Here is a 19743-nt window from a genome sequence, read left to right as displayed (position 1 = left end):
CACTTGGATGCATGGAGACAATTCAGTATACAGTCCATAGATAAGAGCAGACATCAGTTTTTCTCAAACCAGTCTTCTGTGGAATACTGTTCAGGAGGCCATTATGAGGTGTTCTATGAAGAAAGTAACATGTGGTCAAATGAATCTGGTCAATATTAGATTACATCAAGTTATTGCATTATTTTACTGTAAGACCTCTCAAAGTCTTTGCTAATTTTTTAAAATTAATTACATTACATAATTTTCTGTATATTATTATTATTTTTAACATCTTTTAAAAAATAATTTTATTTTATACTTTGGACACCTGATGTGAAGAACTGACTCACTGGAAAAGACCCTGACGTTGGGAAAGATTGAAGGCAGGAGGAGAAGGGGACGATGGAGGATGAGATGGTTGGATGGCATCACCAACTCCATGGACATGAGTTTGAGTAAGCTTTGGGAGTTGGTGATGGACAGGGAGGCCTGGCGTGCTGCAGTCCATGGGGTTGCAAAGAATCGGACATGACTGAGCGACTGAACTGGACTGAACATAATTTTCTGTATACTATCATGTTTTAACATCTTTTAAAAACTACTTTTATTTTATTTTTGGCTGTGCTGGGTCCTTGTTGCTGCATGGGCTTTTTCTAGCTGTGCTGCTGTGGGGGCTCCTCTCTAGCTGTGGTGCATAAGCTTCTCATTGCAGAGGCTTCTCTTGTGGAGCACGGGCTCTAGGGCGCATGGACTTCAGGAACTGTGGCTTGTGGGCTCAGCAGTTGAGGCCCGCTGGCTCTAGAGCAGGGGCTCAATAGCTATGGTGCATGGACTTAGTTGCTCTGTGGCAAGTAGCATCTTCCCGGATCAGGGATAGAACCTGTGTCTTGTGTATTGGCAGGCAGATTCTTTGCCCCTGAGCTACTAGGGAAGTCCCAAGGCCTTTACTAATTTTAATATGCAATTATGATCCTCTCATAGGTGAGAAATATGACCTGTTTCAAATAATTGTTTCCACAGAACATATTTTTCATTGTGTTTGTTTTAACTGTCTTGGAATAATGTTCTACAAAACATAGTATGGAGAATGCTGGCATAGATAACATAGCACGGGTAACTTACATTATGACTAGCTTGCGATTGAGGGTACATGACCTTTCTCTGTTAGCCCCTCCTCTTCCATCCCCATGTCTGGACTGTTGCTCAGACTGTTCCCAGATTATGGCAATGACCTACCTGTTTCTTGTCTGAGACTCCTCCATCACTACTCCATACAAGGGTAATCTTTCTAAAATGTACAATGCTACATGTCCCTTCGCTATTTACACATTTCTACTAGGTCCACACGGCCTGCAGACTGACTCCCTAACTCCTTTGTACTAACCTCTGCGCTTTCTCAACCTGGAGTCACAGTCACTGAATACCTCGCATTTCTGAAACCTCAGATGAGGGAATCAAGAGGTAGTGTTCAGGGAAGGTTTCAGTGGATTAGGTAACAAACTGCTTTGCTGCCTGAGAGGGCCAAAATTTCAATATTCATAGGATACAGATCACCTATAGAAAAAAAATAGCTAGAGACAATATATTTCCTTTGAAAGTTTCTTTCAGAATATTAATAGTAAACAAAGGAGAAAACCTTTAGAATTCTCTCAAATACATTTTTTTATAGCTCATGGAAGAAGAGCAACACATATACTATCCATACATTTATCTGGTATCTTCTCCAGGAATTGCCTGGTGGTTAAACATGTTGAAATACCAGCGGTCCTGACCTAGCGTATGGGTTGTCTGATTAAACCTTTAGTAACCAAATACTAAGGTTGGCAGGTTTTATTTTTAGTCTCATCAAAAATCTATTTTTTCCTTCAAAGGCTGTAGGTCAGCTTAACTGAGTGCATAACACATGAATGAAATTTGAGGAAAACACAGAGTTATGATAAAATACTTGTTTTGACAATGGGGACCCAAGGGGTGGAGCTATTTGGTATGCAGTTCTCTTTGCCACATGGCAGTCTGCTGACTGGAAAAGTGTTTTGTCGACAATTTGCTAAAGCTGAAGAGCCTCTGATGCTTAGGCCATAGCTTAACCAAGTTCTTCTAGAAGATGTGTTTGAAATGAGAAAAATTAGAAACCAAAGTGCAAAGTTAATATGCTTCCCTCTCCAAACAACACAGTTGTGTATTTGTTTGTGATTCTTAGTATGTCTAATTTCTCATATGCCATCGTGTTTGTCTCACTCTTAAGTCATTTCCTTCTCCATGCTTTTTTTGGTGAACTCCAGTATGCTTCTATCTGGGAAGGCTAGGGCTTTTTTCTGTTTTAAGCTCAAACAAATGGTGAAATAAACCCCTGCACAGACATCCTTCCTGATCATGTTAATGTTATGCTCTCAGCTTTTACCGAGGGGCAATATAAGAACCTCCCATATGAGAATGTCTATAACATCCCCAGTACTACTCTTTATTCTCCATTACATAATTCTGCTGCTGCTGCTAAGTCGCTTCAGTCGTGTCCGACTCTGTGTGACCCCATAGATGGCAGCCCACCAGGCTCCCCCATCCCTGGGATTCTCCAGGCAAGAACACTGGAATGGGTTGCCATTTCCATTCACTGTATCTTATAGAGGCCAGAGGACTTACAACAGGAAGGTATCATTTGCTATACTTTCAATTATTAGCTAATGGAATGCTTTTACCAACTGTCCTTCCCTTTCTTCTTTGACCGACTGGGAACTCAGAGATAAACGTAATGATAAATTTCAGGTACTGTATTTGCCTAGGTTTTTAGTGTATCTATTTCTCTTTCTAACCTCACTATTTTCTTTTTCTAGTTTTTTTTTCTTCCTTCCTTTGTCCCTCTCCTACTCCTTTGCTGTCCCCCATTATTATCATTGATCCATTTATTACCATTATATAATATATTTGCATTTTTTTTTTGCCTGGATTTTGTCTTGAAAGCCTTTGGAAAGCATATAGGGTATACATTATAAGTAAGTAAATAGAATATCGTTCATTGTTTATTCAGTATTTGAATGAACACTGGATCTCCCAAGAAAGCCTGTCTGATCTCAAACTCTCTATTTGTCAAATTGCTCTTTTGGGAGTTCTTCGGTTTATTAGAGAAAGAAAAACTAAGGGGAAATAAAGGAAAAGAAATTAAGAAAAAGAAAGGGAAAATCTCCCAGTCAGTCCAACTTTGGCTAAGATATATATGTGCAGTTCCTGCCTTACTTGACTCTCAACATTTATAAACTTGCAAACATCAGGTTCAGAAGTTAATGAGGATCATCTTAAAATCTTCTTAAATCCAAACACAACTGCACAAATCAAACCAAGATGGGAATAAAAAGAGTTTTATTACCACCGAAGTCTTTCTGAGACTCAGCCGGTCAGTTCTTGTCCTAAAATAGGCCTCATCAAATGAAGAGTGGCTGCCTTTCAGTTTCTCTGAGAGGTTCCGGTACAGGCGTTTGGCAGCATTGGGAGACGAAGGGGTGCTGTGTTTTTTTGACTGAGAAAGATGTAAATTCTGCATTTGTTGGGTCATCTTCACACAACAATTCCTAGGAGGAGAAAAATCAAATGTTATAATAATTTACATAGTGTAATTATAAGTTGACAATGAATTTTATCATCTCCAGTAACCATCTGGAATCTTAATAAAATATTATAGCTTGAAGGGAACTTAGAGATCATCAGATCCAGCTTTTTCACCTTATAGATGAGAAAGCTGTAACCCCGGGAAGGGAAACAGCTTGTTTATGGCCATACAGCTAATTGGTGACAAGAATGAAATGACAACATCCATTTACTATATAAACAAATACATTCACATACAAACATATGTATGATTTGAGCCTCTACTCAAAATCTTTCGATCTCTGTCCCACTGGGAGGTAATATCTGAATTCTCTAAGCCAGGGTGTCTGTTCAATTCTTCTTGGCTTTATATAATTGGAATTTTGCCACTTATACTTTACATGCTATCTTCTGTTGGGTGTATAAGAGAGTGTGGTTTTTTCCTGAAGATCTTCTTCTCTCAAGGTGTTAAACTGTGCCTGTTATCTGAGATTCATTGAACTACTCTAATGCCCAGACTTTTGGGGAATTTGTACTCATGTACCCATAGGCTCAAAAAACTAAGATCATGGCATCCAGTGTCATCACTTCTTAGCAAATTGATGGGGAACAATTGGAAACGGTGGTAGATTTTATTTTGGGGGGCTCCAAAATCACTGCGGATGGCGACCGCAGCCATGAAATTAAAAGATGCTTGCTCCTTGGAAGAAAAGCTATGACAAACCTAGACAGCATATTAAAAAGCAGAGACATCATTCTGCTGACAAATGTCCATCTAGTCAAATTTATGCTTTTTTTCAGTCGTCATGCATGCATGTGAGTGTTGGACCATAAAGAAGGCTGAGAATTGATGCTTTTGAATTGTGGTACTAGAGAAGACTTGAGAGTCCCTTGGAGTGCAAGGAGATCAAACCAGTCACTCCTAAAGATAATCAACCTTGAATATTCATTGGAAGGATTGTTGCTGAAGCTGAAGCTACAATACTTTGGCCACCTAATGCGAAAAGCTGACTCATTGGAGAAGACCCTGATGCTGAGAGAAGAAGGGCAGGAGGAGAAGGGGACGACAGAGGATGAGATGGTTGGATGGCATCACTGACATGAATTTGAGCAAACTCCGGGAGATAGTGAAGGACAGGGATGCCTGGCATGCTGCAGTCCATGGGGTCACAAAGAGTCGGACACAACTTAGTGACTGAACAAATACACCCAAAGGCTCATCCCTAGTCACCCCAGATACTCCAGATAGAGTCCTCCAGGATACTTACTGCTGGCATTCTCCAAGTAGTATTAGACTACTATTCCACATATCTATAAACAGATCCTCACCAACATCATCAGTTCAGTTCAGTTCATTCACTCAGTCATGTCTGACTCTCTGCAACCCCATGAACTGCAGCACGCCAGGCCTCCCTGTCCATCACCAACTCCCAGAGTTTACGCAAACTCATGTCCATTGAGTGGGTGATGCCATCCAGCCATCTCATCCTCTGTCGTCCCCTTCTCCTCCTGCCCCCAATCCCTCCCAGCATCGGGGTCTTTTCCAATGAGTCAACTCTTCGCATGAGGTGGACAAAGTATTGGAGTTTCAGCTTCAACATCAGTCCTTCAGTGAACACCCAGGACTGATCTCCTTTAGAATGGACTGGTTGGATCTCCTTGCAGTCCAAGGGACTCTCAAGAGTCTTCTCCAACACCACAGTTCAAAAGCATCAATTTTTCAGCACTCAGCTTTCTTCACAGTCCAACTCTCACATCCATACATAACCACTGGAAAAACCATAGCCTTGACTAGATGGGCCTTTGTTAGCAAAGTAATGTCTCTGTTTTTCAATATGCTATCTAGGTTGGTCATAACTTTCCTTCCAAGGAGTAGGCCTCTTTTAATTTCATGGCTGTAGTCACCATCTGCAGTGATTTTGGAACCCAGAAAAATAAAGTCTGACACTGTTTCCACTGTTTCCTCATCTATTTCCCATGAAGTGATGGGACCAGATGCCATGATTTTCATTTTCTGAATGTTGAGCTTTAAGCCAACTTTTTCACTCTCCTCTTCCACTTTCATCAAGAGGCTTTTTAGTTTCTTTTCACTTTCTGCCATTAGGGTGGTGTCATCTGCATATCTGAGGTTATTGATATTTCTCCTGGCAATCTTGATTCCAGCTTGTGCTTCTTCCAGCCCAGCATTTCTCATGATGTACTCTGCATATAAGTTAAATAAGCAGGGTGACAATATACAGCCTTGACGTACTCCTTTTCCTATTTGGACCCAGTCTGTTGTTCCATGTCCAGTTCTAACTGTTGCTTCCTGACCTGCATACAGGTTTCTCAAGAGGCAGGTCAGGTGGTCCGATATTCCCATCTCTTTCAGAATTTTCCACAGTTTATTGTGATCCACACAGTCAAAGGCTTTGGCATAGTCAATAAAGCAGAAATAGATGTTTTTCTGGAACTCTCTTGCTTTTTCCATGATCCAGCAGATGTTGGCAATTTGATCTCTGGTTCCTCTGCCTTTTCTAAAACCAGCTTGAACATCAGGAAGTTCACGGTTCATGTATTGCTGAAGCCTGGCTTGGAGAATTTTGAGCATTACTTTACTAGCGTGTGAGATGAGTGCAATCGTGCAGTAGTTTGAGCATTCTTTGGCATTTCCTTTCTTTGGGATTGGAATGAAAACTGACCTTTTTCAGTCCTGTAGCCAGTGCTGAGTTTTCCAAATTTGCTGGCATATTGAGTGCAACACTTTCACAGCATCATCTTTCAGAATTTGAAATAGCTCAACTAGAATTCCATCACCTCCACTAGCTTTGTTTATAGTGATACTTTCTAAGGCCCACTTAACTTCACATTCCAGGATGTCTGGCTCTAGGTGAGTGATCACACCATTGTGATTATGTGGATTGTGAAGATCTTTTTTGTACAGTTCTGTGTATTCTTGGGGCTTCCCTTGTGGCTCAGAGGTTAAAAGGGTCTGCCTGCAATGCGGGAGACCTGGGTTCGATCCCTGGGTCGGGAAGGTCCCCTGGAGAAGGAATGGCAACCCACTCCAGTAGTCTTGCCTGGAGAATCCCATGGACGGAGGAGCCTGGTGGGCTACAGTCCATGGGGTCGCATAGAGTCAGACATGACTGAGTGACTTCACTTTTCACTTTCTGTGTATTCTTGCCACCTCTTCTTAATATCTTCTGCTTTTGTTAGGTCCATACCATTTCTGTCCTTTATTGAGCCCATCTTTGCATGAAATGTTCCCTTGGTTTCTCTCATTTTCTTGAAGAGATCTCTAGTCTTTCCCATTCTATTGTTTTCCTCTATTTCTTTGCATTGATAGCTGAGGAAGACTTTCTTATCTCTCCTTGCTATTCTTTGGAATTCTGCATTCAGATGCTTATATCTTCCCTTTTCCCCTTTGCTTTTCACTTCTCTTCTTTTCACAGCTATTTGTAAGGCCTCCTCAGACAGCCATTTTGCTTTTTTGCATTTCTCTTCCACGGGGATGGTCTTGATCCCTGTCTCCTGTACAATGTCACGAACCTCATTCCATAGTTCATCAGGCACTCTATCTATCAGATCTAGTCCCTTAAATCTATTTCTCACTTCCACTGCATAATCATAAGGGATTTGATTTAGGTCATACCTGAATGGCCTAGTGATTTTCCTTACTTTCTTCAATTTAAGAAGCAATTCACCAACATCATGCTTCTGCTGCTGCTAAGTCGCTTCAGTCGTGTCCGACTCTGTACGACCCCATAGATGGCAGCCCATCAGGCTCTGCTGTCCCTGGGATTCTCCAGGCAAGAACACTGGAGTGGGTTGCCATTTCCTTCTCCAATAAGTGAAAGTGAAGTCGCTCAGTCGTGTCCGACTCTTCTCGACCCCATGGATTGCAGCCTACTAGGCTCCTCCGTCCATGGGATTTTCCAGGCAAGAGTACTGCAGTGGGTTACCACTCATACCTGATGTCAATTTTCAGGAGGTCAGCCATGGATTTCAAAAACCATCCACCATTATGTCAGTATTGCTATTGAAATACTAATGTTGCCAAGGCTATGGTTGCCTAGCATATATGTATTAGGTGAACAAATGCAAGAATGGCATAGCTGGCTAAGGCAGTTAGTGATGTGCCAAGTGCCTCTATCCTGGTGCAACCTCTGGTGCATTGCACCCAGGTCTCTGGAACATGCTGCTGCCTTCCCTACCACCTGCCCTCAAATTTCTAATAGTGTCTTCTATTTGTATTGCTACCATTTAGCTGTGACCTGGACATCTCCAGTTTTTGAATTTTTTTTAGCCTATGAACTCTGAAATAATATCTTGTAAAATCTCTTTTATTGATCAAACTCTTCATAGGATAGAGTTCAATGATTCTCCAGTTCCTACAGATATTACCTACCTTCTTCAGCCTGACAAACAAGTGCTTGCCTCTCCAGCTTCATCTGATATTGTACTTCTACTTTTTATGTTTCAGTCTTTCTGACCGCCTTAGAGTTTCCTAAATAGTTCAAACTCTTTCCTACCTCTGGGTCATTGTATGCACTGGTTGTATGTATTAAAATTCCATCTGTGCCTTCATCCCCTGGGAAAACAATTGCTGATCCTTAAAGTGTAGGCTCAAGTAGTTTCTGACACCTCCAGGCAAATGTGTGTGTTTCTTTACTCATTCACTCAGTATATGCCTGTTACAGTAAATATTTTATCCCACCCCAACTGTTTGTTTGGCATTCTTTCTCCCAGCTTGTCTATATGTTTCATAAGAACAAAGACTGCCAAGTATTAATTTTTATCTCCCCACTACTTAAAAGGTGCCTGTCTCAGGGCAAAAGAAATATAACACAGATTAATGAAAGTGAAAGAGGAGAGTGAAAAAGTTGGCTTAAAACTCAGCATTCAAAAAACAAAGATCATGGCATCCCGTCCCATCACTTCATGGCAAATAGATGGGGAAACAATGGAAACAGTGACAGACTTTATTTTCTTGGGCTCCAAAAATCACTGCAGATTGTGTCTGCAGCCATGAAATTAAAAGATGCTTGCTTCTTGGAAGAAAAGTTATAACTGACCTAGACAGCATATTATAAAGCAGAGACATTACTTTGGTGACAAAGGTCCATACAGTCAAAGCTATGGTTTTTCCAGTAGTCATGTATGGATGTTAGAGATGGACTATAATGAAAGCTGAGCACCGAAAAATTGATGCTTTTAAACTGTGGTATTGGAAAAGACTCTTGAGAGTCCCCTGGGCTGCAAGGAGATCAAACCAGTCCATCCTAAAGGAAATCAGTCCTGAATATTCATTGGAAGGACTGATGCTGAAGCTGAAGCTCCGATACTTTGGCCACCCGATGTGAAGAACTGACTCCTTGGAAAAGACCCTGATGCTGGGAAAGATTGAAGGCAGGAGAAGGGGACGACAGAGGATGGGATGGTTGGATGGTATCACTGACTTGATGGACATGAGTTTGAGCAAGCTCCAGGAGATGGTGAAGGACAGGGAGGCCTGGTGTGCTGCAGTCCATGGGGCTGCAAAGAGTCGGACATGACTGAGCTACTGAACTGAACTGAAGATGTGAATTGTTCCTCTTCTACCTACTGACTATGTGATATTGAGTCAGTTGTTTTAATGTGTCTGAATCTCATTTTCCTCATTTATAAAATAGGGACAGTAACAACAACTATGTATTATGGTTGTGGGGATTTGATGAAATAATGAATGTAAAGAGCTTAGAATATAAGAAGACTCCTGGCAGCTATCATTTTTGTTGTAGAATATATTCAGTAGATACTTTGGAGAAAATAAATGCACATCTGAGAATCTATTATATATTATATAGTAAGGGTCGACCCAGAAAGCTTATTTCTGCTCATGCCTCTGAATTGGGTTCCATTTCCACTAGTACCAACTAACCTTGATTTATTTGCAATTTAATGAGTGGAGATCCTTCTTCATTACATTGTTGAACGTCTTTAGGCACCTATTAAATCTTGCTTGTAATTTTCTTCAACACAAAGACTTCTTAGTGCCTACTGAGGAGACTAGACTTATTTGATATTAATAGTTTTCATCAGGCCCTACCTAGTCTTAGCTAAATGGCCATATTTACATTTAGAAAGAGGATGTAAAGCATTGTCTGTAGTAATGTATGTACCTGGGGGTGCATTTTCATTCATCTTCAATAATCTTTTAATTTACACAAAAGCAGAAATGGAAAGGGCAGGTGATATGGCACCTTTCTCCTTCTGTCCACAAATCTTTTACCTATAATTCAATAGCAACTATAGCATTTCCTCTATATCTTACCATTCTCACAGAAATGTCAGATATCTGATGTGCAAGCTAGCTCACATGGGGATTGTCTTATTTATTTCTGCCTCCTCTTGCCTCTAGTCATTTCCTTCAGCATTACTGCCCCAGTTCGAGCCATCTGTCTTGTCCTCATCATTATCATTCCCCAAATGAGCATACATTCTTTAGTATCTCTCAGTGCCCAGGAGTCCAGTAAATACATTCTTGTCGATTGATCAAATTCTAGTGGCTTGGCCTCTAACTGATGACACCTACCCACGTGGCCTCTTTTGTCTTTGCTCATTTCCCATCTGTTCCCTTCACTCAGAAGAGACTGGCTTCTTCTCTTTCTTTGACTTCCTTCTCATACCATCCTAGCTGTCCCTTCCTTCCAGGCCATCCTTTAGCATGTTTCCATGTTTCTAGATTTCACCCATCCTATTTTCTTTTTCTCCTTTATACATAGAATTTTGTCTGATGAGAGATACTTAGAAGGACAACTTTCTATTATCTGTTCTCATAAACATGTACACCACCACCGCCCCCCTCCCAACTAAATGTGCTCTTAAATGGAAAGGGGCAAGCATTTGAGAAGCACAGTAACTTTGGCTCTGGAATTTGGCAGAGCCAAGCTTGAACCATGATATTGTTATCTGTAATTGATGTAACTTTGGACACTTTGACAAAATTCTCTGAGCTAGTCTAATTATGTATAAAAAGATTTATTACAGAGTTGTGAAGATTAAATAAATTCACAACTGAAAGGTTAGCATCCTGTTTGGTGCATAATACTCACTCAATAAATAGCAGCAATTATTAAAGTTACTTCAAGTCTTTTTCCCAAGGTAGAAACACCAAAGCACACTGTAATAATTTAGTTTTCTTTGTTTTAAACATTGTCTTGAAATCTGATTTTATGTACTTATACTGCTGCTGCTGCTAAGTCGTTTCAGTCGTGTCCGACTCTGTGCGACCCCAGAGACAGCAGCCCACCAGGCTCCCCCGTCCCTGGGATTCTCCAGACAAGAACACTGGAGTGGGTTGCCGTTTCCTTCTCCAATGCATGAAAGTGAGAAGTGAAAGTGAAGTCACGCAGTCGTGTCCGACTCTTATCGACCCCATGGATGGCAGCCTACCAGGCTCCTCCGTCCATGGATTTTCCAGGCAAGAGTACTGGAGTGGGGTGCCATTGCCTTCTCCATGTACTACTTAGCCTTTATTGTGATAAAAATACATTTATATATTTTAATCTGTATGTTTATGGTAACTTATGGTAAAACAGAAATAGTAAGTAGAGCTTCAAACTATTAGGGGGAAGGGGGGAATGAAAATAAGTCTAAAAATACTTGAAAAATAAAAAGAAATAAAAGTAGAAAATATAATAAATGAAATGTAAAATGAAGGAGTAAGGTTAAGACTGAATATATTATTAGTGAGCACAATACATTCAAATGGTTTACTTTTCCTAATAAAAGATAAAATTCTCCAATTGAGATTTTTAAATTGCCATTTACAAGTGGTATACCTAATTAAACATTTTACAGAGATATTAAAAGCAAAAGAAAAGTATGACAGTGGGACAAAATTAGGACCGCTGAAGATCCTCTTCTTAGCAAAAATTGTCTGAATTAATTTTTCAAAACCCAGGAAATTAACCAAAGTTTTGCATCAATGCAGGAAGTGTTTATTCAAGAAAAGTAACTGAATTTGCTAGGAATAGTGCGCTTTGTGGCATTTTAAAACATGCTTCACTCCTATCAACTCAGCGGTAGCCTTGAAGACTAAACAGTAGTCTGGTAGCCAACGGATGGTGCAGAATGGTGATAGAGATAAAACCCATCTTGAGAGAACTGTCATTTTTTGACATGTCTGGTGGTTCCCTGAAAGAATTCACTCACAAGGCTTTTTAAAATTTGATCTAACTCAGAGCTCACCAGGTGCAAATAACTTTTCCTCTGGGGCATGTGTTTGAAAACAAATACCCGTGGTGACTTAATATTATAGCTGTCTGAGGTGGCGGATAAGAGTGGTAACAAACAGTAGATAACCAGAAAGCTTAAAATAAAATGTTGGAGAATTAGATGTTCAAAGAAGACTTTGAAGAGTTCTGACCCATTCCTGGGGATGTAGCAGATCACAGGCATTCCCAGATGAGAGGATTCTCGTAAAATACCTGAGAAGGTCCTAAGCTCTCATCTCTGTCTGAGTTTGAGGTCTGTGCCAGCAGGATGTGAAGGCTAAGTGTTGTGTGTGCCTAACTACTCAGTTGTGTCTGACTCTTTGAGACCCCATGGACTGTAGCCCACCAGGCTCCTTTGTTCATGAAATTTTCTAGGAAAGAATACTGGACTGGGTTGCCATTTCTTACTCCAGGTGCTCTTCCTCACCCAGGGATTAAACTCACATCTCTTGCGTCTCGTGCATTGACAGGCAGATTCTTCACCACTGTGCCAGTGAGAATGAAGGCTACCACAGAGCTGCCAACTGCCTGATGAGTATTGAAGGTGTGCCCCAACATACACATAGAGCCACTCTGCCAAGATTGGTTCTAGCCCTTTAATGAAAATTTTATTTGATCATTAGCTGACCACTTTTTCTTGGGCTCCAAAATCACTGCAGATGGTGACTGCAGTCATGAAATCAAAAGATGCTTGCTCCTTGGAAGAAAAGCTATGACAAACCTAGACAGCATGTTAAAAAGTAGAGACATTACTTTACCAACAAAGATCCGTATAGTCAAAGCTATGGTTTTTCTAGTAGTCATGTATGGATGTGAGAGTTGGACCATAAAGAAGGCTGGGCACTGAAGAATTGATACTTTTGAATTGTGGTGTTGGAGATGACTCTTGAGAGTCCCTTGGACTGCAAGGACGTCAAACCAGTCAATCCTAAAGGAAATAAATCCTGAATATTTATTGGAAGGATTGATGCTGGAGCTGAAGCTCCAATAATTTGGTCACCTGATGTGTAGAGCCAATTCATTAGAAAAGACGCTGATGCTGGGAAAGATTGAAGGTGGGAAGAGAAGCGGACAACAGAGGATGAGATGGTTGGATGGCATCACCAGCTCCATGGACATGAGCTGAGCAAGCTCTGGAAGATAGTGAAGGACTGGGAAGCCTGGCATTCTGCACTTCATGGGATCGTAAAGAATTGGACATGGCTGAGCGACTGAGAAACAAAAAAGTTAACCAAACAAAGACTTCAGAGGCCACATATGATGAAAATACAGACTTTACAGATTTAGTTCTGGACTTTACAAGTTCAGTTAGGGGACAATCTGATATCTAGAGTTGCCACATTATATTGTTTAAGATGCCTAGTTTTCAACAGAAAAAAGTATTAAATATACCAAAGCTATTTTCCATTCACAGAAAATAAAGCAATATGTTAATATTGCCCTTGAAGAAGTCTAAATGTTGGACTTGTTAGACAAAGACTTAAATTGGATATCTTAAATATGTTCAAGGAACTAAAGGAATGTATGTCTAAAGAAATAAAGGAAATCAAGAGAATGGATGTCTCGCCGTATAAAAAATATCAATAAAAGGTAGAATTTATTAAGCAAAGCCAGAACCAAACAGAAATTCTGGAGTTGAAAAGTACAATAATTGGGACTTCACTGGTGATCCAGTGGTTAAGAATCCACCTGCTGATACAGAGACACATGTTTGATCCCTGATTTGGGAAGATTCCACAGGGCAGGGGATGATAAGCCTCTGCGCTACAACTACTGAGCCCAAGTACTGCAACTTCGGAAGCTCACATGCCTGGAAGCCGTGCTCCCCAGCGAGAGGAGACACTGCAATGAGAAGCTCATACACCACAACAAAGAGTAGACCCCACTCTCTCACGGCAACTAGAGAAAGGCTGTGTGCAGGAGTGGAGACCCAGTGCAGCCAAAGATAAACAGAACCAACAGCAGCAAAACCCCATAAAACTAACAAAAAGAAAAGCACAATAACTGAAAGGAAAAATTGATGAGAGGGACTCAACATCAGATTGGAAAAGGCAGAATAAAGAATCAGCCAACTCAAAGACAGGTCAATTGAAATCAGTTTTAGGAGCAAAAAGGAAAAAATAATGAAGAAAAATTGTTTTGGAGATCTTTGTAACATCATCAAGTATACCAACATACATTTAATAGGAGTTTCAGAAGGAGAAAGAATATTGAAAAAATAATGGCCAAAAGCTTCCTCAAACTGATGAAAAACACCCAAGAATTTAGTGAACACCAAGTTGGATAGAGTTAAAGAGAATCACACCTAGATACATCATAATTAAACTTTCAAAAGCTAAAGACAAAGAGAAAATCTTGAAAACAAGCAAGAAATAACTCCTTATGTACAAGGAATCCTCAAAATGAATTAGAGCTGACTTTTCATCAGAAAATCATAGAGGCCAGAAGGATGTGGTTTTAGTACAGAATCGAAAGTAAGGACTTTGATATAAGTCTGATCTACTTTCAGGTTTTGGCTTTTCAACTTATTAACTGGATGATATTTAGCAAAATATTAGCTTCGATTTCCTCATTTTAACGGTGTTACCATCTCAATTTTAATAGTCATGTCTAAAGGGGTATTAAAGTTTTAAGTGAAGTAACACATACCTTGGAGAAGGCAATGGCACCCCACTCCAGTACTCTTGGCTGGAGAATCCCATGGACGGAGGAGCCTGGTGGGTTGCAGTCCATGGGGTCGCTAAGAGTCAGACACGACTGAGCGACTTCACTTTCACTTTTCACTTTTCTGCATTAGAGAAGGAAATGGCAACCCACTCCAGTGTTCTTGCCTGGAGAATCTCAGGGACAGAGGAGCCTGCTGGGCTGCCGTCTATGGGGTCGCACAGAGTCAGACACGACTGCCGAGACTTAGCAGCAGCAGCACACATACCAATAGTTTAACAGAATGCTTGAAATAAATAGATGTTCCATAAATATTTTCTGAATATATATTTATTTTAGGTCCACTGTTCCCAGGCAATTACTGGTCTACTTCTGTTGGTTCCATTTTCCAAAATTTCATAAAAATGGAAGGAATCATTATCATTCACTCTTTTTTTTTTTTTTTTTAACTTTGATTCTTTTTTATTTTGAGGGCCAATTTTTTAATGGTAGGGTTTCTTTACTAATTTTAATTTTTAATGGAACTATAGTTGATTTACAGTGTCATGTTAGTTTCTAATGTGCAGCAAAGTGATTCAGTTGAATATAAGATTATATATTTTCTTTATTCAGGGTTTCTATTATAAGTTATTATAAGATAATGAATATAGTTCCCTGTACTATACAATTGGTCCTTGTTATTTATCTATTTTACATACATGTGGGTCCCCTACATATGAATGAGTTACGTTCTAAGAGCACATTTGTTAATCCAGTTTGTTGGTAGGTCTAACAAAGTTAGGTACCCAACTAACACAACCAACTGTATAGTACTGTACTGTAATAGGTTTATAATACCTATACACAAACATATATTAAAAAATAAAAAAATAAAGCACTATATATCTTACAGTACAGAACATTGAAAAGTACGGTAGAACAGTACAAAAGATGGCATCCAGGGGCTGGCAGTGAGTAACCAGGCAAGAGGAGTTACTGCCTGGAGAAGGAAGAGGGGGTGGAGACGGTAGAGGTGATGGATTGCCAGCCAAAGGAGATGGAGGGCAAGCTGCAGCTTCACTCACTCTTGACCCTGCTGGCACAGGCTCTGGTTCTTTGTTGGATTCATTTCTATATACACTCTTGAAAAAACAACCCAGTGATGTTTGGCAGTAGCTATTGTTTGGTTTTTTTCTTATCATAGATGACATGGTAGCTCTGGATTGCGTTCCAAATAGCTGCTGCAACTTTCGTGTACTGTTCTATATTCAGCTCCTGTGCCACAAACACGAACACTGCTCCTCAAATAAAGAAAATCCCCTTGCCATTTGCTGCACTGTGACTCTCTTCAGTTACTTCCTCCTCTTGTCTCTCTGTCCTTTCTCTGGGCCTTCGATTCCATCAGGTCTTCTTTAGTGAAGTCCTCATGTTGCATAGCAAAGAGTTCAATGAAGCTGTCCTCTTGCAGGTTTAACTTGAAATAAAGATGTTGTAGCAAGTGTCTTTTAATTTCATGGCTGAAGTCATCATCCATGGTGATTTTGGATCCCACCCCAGACAAATAAAATCTATCACTGTTTCCACTTTTCCCCATCTATTTGTCATGAAGTGATGAAACTGGGTGCCATGATCTTAGTTTTTTGAGTGTTGAGCTTTAAGCCAGCTTTTTCACTCTCCTCTTTCACCTTCATCAAGAAGCTCTTTAGTTCCTCTTCGTTTTATGCCATTAGAGTGGTATCATCTGTATACCTGAAGTTGTTGATATTTCTCCTGGCAATCTTTATTCTAGCTTGTGTTTCATCCAGCCTGGCACTTCACATGATTGTACTTTGCATATAAGTTAAATAAGCAGGGTGACAATATACAGTCTTGATGTACTCCTTTTCGAGTTTTGAACCAATCCTTTGTTCCATGTCCAGTTCCAATCGTTGCTTCTTGATCTGCATACAGGTTTCTTAGGAGACAGGTAAGGTGGTCTGGTATTCCCATGTTTTTAAGAATTTTCCACAATTTGTTGTGATCACAGTAAAAGAGTTTAGCAAAGTCAATGAAGCAGAAGTAGATTTTTTTTTCCCTGTAATTCTATTGCTTTTTCTATGATCTGGTAGGTGTTGGGAATTTGAACTCTGGTTCCTCTGCCTTTTCTAAATTCAGCTTGTACATTGGGAAGTTCCCACTTCATGTACTGTTGAAGCCTAACTTGAAGGATTTTGAGCATTACTTGCTAGCATCTGAAATGAGCACAACTGTATGGTAGTTTGAACATCCTTTGGCATTGCCTTTCTTCGGGATTGGAATGACAACTGACCTTTTCCAGTCCTATGGCCACTGCTGAGTTTTCCAAGTTTGCTGGCATATTGAGTGCAGCACTTTCACAGCATCATCTTTTAGGATTTGAAAGAGCTCAGCTGGAATTGCATCACCTCCACTAGCTTTGTTCATAGTAAAGCTTCTGAAGGCCCGATTGACTTCACACTCCAGGATGTCTGGCTCTAGGTGAGTGACCACACCATCGTGGTTATCTGGGTCATGAGAACTTTTTTGTACAGTTCTTCTGTGTATTCTTGCCACCTCTTCTTAATTTCTTCTGCTTCTGTTAGGTCCTTGCTGTTTCTGTCCTTTACTGTGCCCATCTTTGCCTGAAATATTCCCTTCATGTCTTCAGTTTTCTTGAAGAGATCTCTAGTCTTTCCTATTCCATTGTTTTCCTTTGTTTCATTGCACAGTTCACTTAAGATTTTCTTATCTCTCCTTGCCATTCTCTGGAACTCTGCATTCAGTTGGGTATATCTTTTCCTTTCTCCATTGCCTGTTCCTTCTCTTCTTTTCTCAGCTATTTGTAAGGCCTACTCAGATAACCACTTTGCCTTCTTGCATTTCTTTTTCTTTGGGATGATTTTGGTCTGCCTCCTGTACAGTATTAAGAACCCCCATCCGTAGTTCTTTAGCACTCTGTCTACTAGATCTAATTCTATTTGTCACCTCCACTATAGAATTATAAGGGATTTGATTTAGGTCATATCTGAATGGTCTAGTAGTTTTCCCTACTTTCTTCAATTTAGGCCTGAATTATACAATAAAGAGCTCATGATCTGAGTCACAGTCAGCTCCAGGTCTTGTTTTTGACGACTGTATAGACCTTCACCTGATGTGAAGAGCTGAATTCTTAGAAAAGACCTTGTTACTGGGAAAGATTGAAGGCAGGAGGAGAAGGGGATGACAGAGGATGAGATGGTTGGATGGCATCACAGACTCAATGTACATGAGTTTGTGCAAGCTCTGGGAGATAGGGAAGGATGGGGAAGCCTGGTGTGCTGCAATCCATGGGGTCACAAAGAGCTGGACATGTCTGAGTGGCTGAATGACACAGAGCTTCTCCATCTTTGGCTGCAGAGAATATAATCAATCTGATTTCAGTATTGACCATCTGGGGATGTCCATGTGTAGAGTCATCTCTTGTATCGGAAGAGGTGTTTGCTATGGCCAGTGCATTCTCTTGGCAAAACTCATTTTGTATTGTTTCAGTTTGTACTCTAAGGTCAAACTTGCTTGTTACTCCAGGTATCTCCTGACTTCATACTTTTGCATTCCAATCACCTATGATGAAAAGGACATCTTTTTTTTGGTGTCAGTTCTAGAAGGTCTTGAGGTTCTTCCTAGAACCATTCGATTTCAGTTTCTTTGGCATTAGTGGTTGGGTCATAGACTTGGATTACTGTGATGCTGTATGATTTGCCTTGGAAATGAACTGAAATCATTCTCTCATGTTTGAGATTGCACCCAACTCCTGCATTTTGGCCTCTTTTGTTGACTATAATTATGGACTACTCTATTTCTTCAAAGAGATTCTTGCCCACAGTAGTAGATATAATGGTCATCTGTATTCAATTCACCCATTTCCATCCATTTTAGTTCACTGTTTCCTAAAATATTGATGTTCACTCTTGCCATTTTCTACTTGACCACGTCCAATTTACCTTGATTTGTGGGTATAACACTCCAGATCCCTACGCAATATTGCTCTTTACAGCACTGGACTTCACTTTCACTACCAGACACACCCACACTGGATTTAGCAGTATACAAAAAGCATAATATCATGATCAGTCATGGCTTATTGCAGGAAAGCAAGCTAGTATAGCATTCACCATAATTTGTTGCACTAACAGAATAAAGGGGAAAAGCCATATGGTCATCTTTATAGATGTATATAAAATAGCATTTGATAATGTCAACAACGATTTATAAATTAAAAAAAAATTAGGAATATAAGAGAAATTCTTCTACCTGATAAAGAGAATCTACAAAAACCTATAGCCAACATTATGTTTAATGATTACAAACCAACTCCTTCTTTCCAGGATCAGAAAAAATGCAAGACTGTCCATTCTTACCTTTTCTGTTTTACTAGGTATCCTTGCCAGTGAAGTAAGATAAGAAAAATAAAGGCACATAGATTGGAAAGAAACAAGGAAGACAGTCTTCATTTGTAGATGACATAAAACCTCTGTAGAACAATCTAATAAATACACAAAAATCTACTTAGAACTAAATACAACAAAATATATGCAAAACTATAGTTAAAACTACATGACATTAATATGTGAATTAAAGAAGACCTAAATAAATAAAGGTAGACCTTCTTCATGATCAGATCAGAAGAATTAGTATTGTTAAGCTGCTAGTTCTTCCGAACTGAGCTATAGATTCAATGAGCTCACAAGTAAATTCTAGCAGTCTGTTTTTCTTTCTAGAAATTGACAAGCTGTATGAAAATGGAAAGAATCCAAAATAGTCAAAACAACATTGAAAAGAGAACAAAGTTGCTTACACAACCTTATTTCAAGACTTATAAAGCTACAATAATCAAGATATGGTACTGGTATAAGGATTGCTGTATATATAAAGACAAAGGCATAAGGATAGACATATAGGAGACTGAAGCAGCATAGAGAGCCCAGAAATGGCCTCAACATATATGGTCAGTTGGTTTTTCACAAAGGGTCAAGATAATTCAATAGAGAAAAATTATTTTTTCAACATTCTTTTGAAACAATGGGTGATGGCACAATGGGATATACATATGCAAAAAAGAACCTAACTCCTACTTCATATCATATATACAAATTAAATTGAAATAGATCATCGACCTAACTTTGAAAGCTAAAACTAAAACTTCTAGAAGGAAACATAAGAGAAAATCTTTGTGAACTTGAATAAGATAATGATTTCTTAGAGGAGATCCAAAAAGCACAAACCATAAAATAAATTGATAAACTGGACTTAATGAAAATCAAAGACT

The 19743-nt window shown here is 39.7% G+C and overlaps 1 protein-coding gene across 5 annotated transcripts in view; it reads right to left on the bottom strand.

Annotated features, from left to right (window-relative positions):
* Positions 1 to 19743, bottom strand: part of ANKFN1 (ankyrin repeat and fibronectin type III domain containing 1) — a 486838-nt gene that overhangs the window by 168179 nt on the left and 298916 nt on the right. For 4 of the 5 annotated variants that reach the window (XM_070772500.1, XM_070772498.1, XM_070772499.1 and 1 more), the window contains one exon: positions 3341 to 3542. In XM_070772500.1, the coding sequence (XP_070628601.1) occupies positions 3341 to 3526 (186 nt within the window). In that variant the 5' untranslated portion in view covers positions 3527 to 3542. The remainder of the gene's footprint in view (positions 1 to 3340; positions 3543 to 19743) is intronic. The other variant, XM_070772497.1, reaches the window with a different exon arrangement.

The sequence above is a fragment of the Bos indicus genome, chromosome 19, assembly GCF_029378745.1.
Source record: "Bos indicus isolate NIAB-ARS_2022 breed Sahiwal x Tharparkar chromosome 19, NIAB-ARS_B.indTharparkar_mat_pri_1.0, whole genome shotgun sequence".
NCBI lineage: Eukaryota > Metazoa > Chordata > Mammalia > Artiodactyla > Bovidae > Bos > Bos indicus.
Note: the sequence above shows the minus strand (reverse complement) of the source record. Positions and strands in the feature narration are given on the sequence as shown.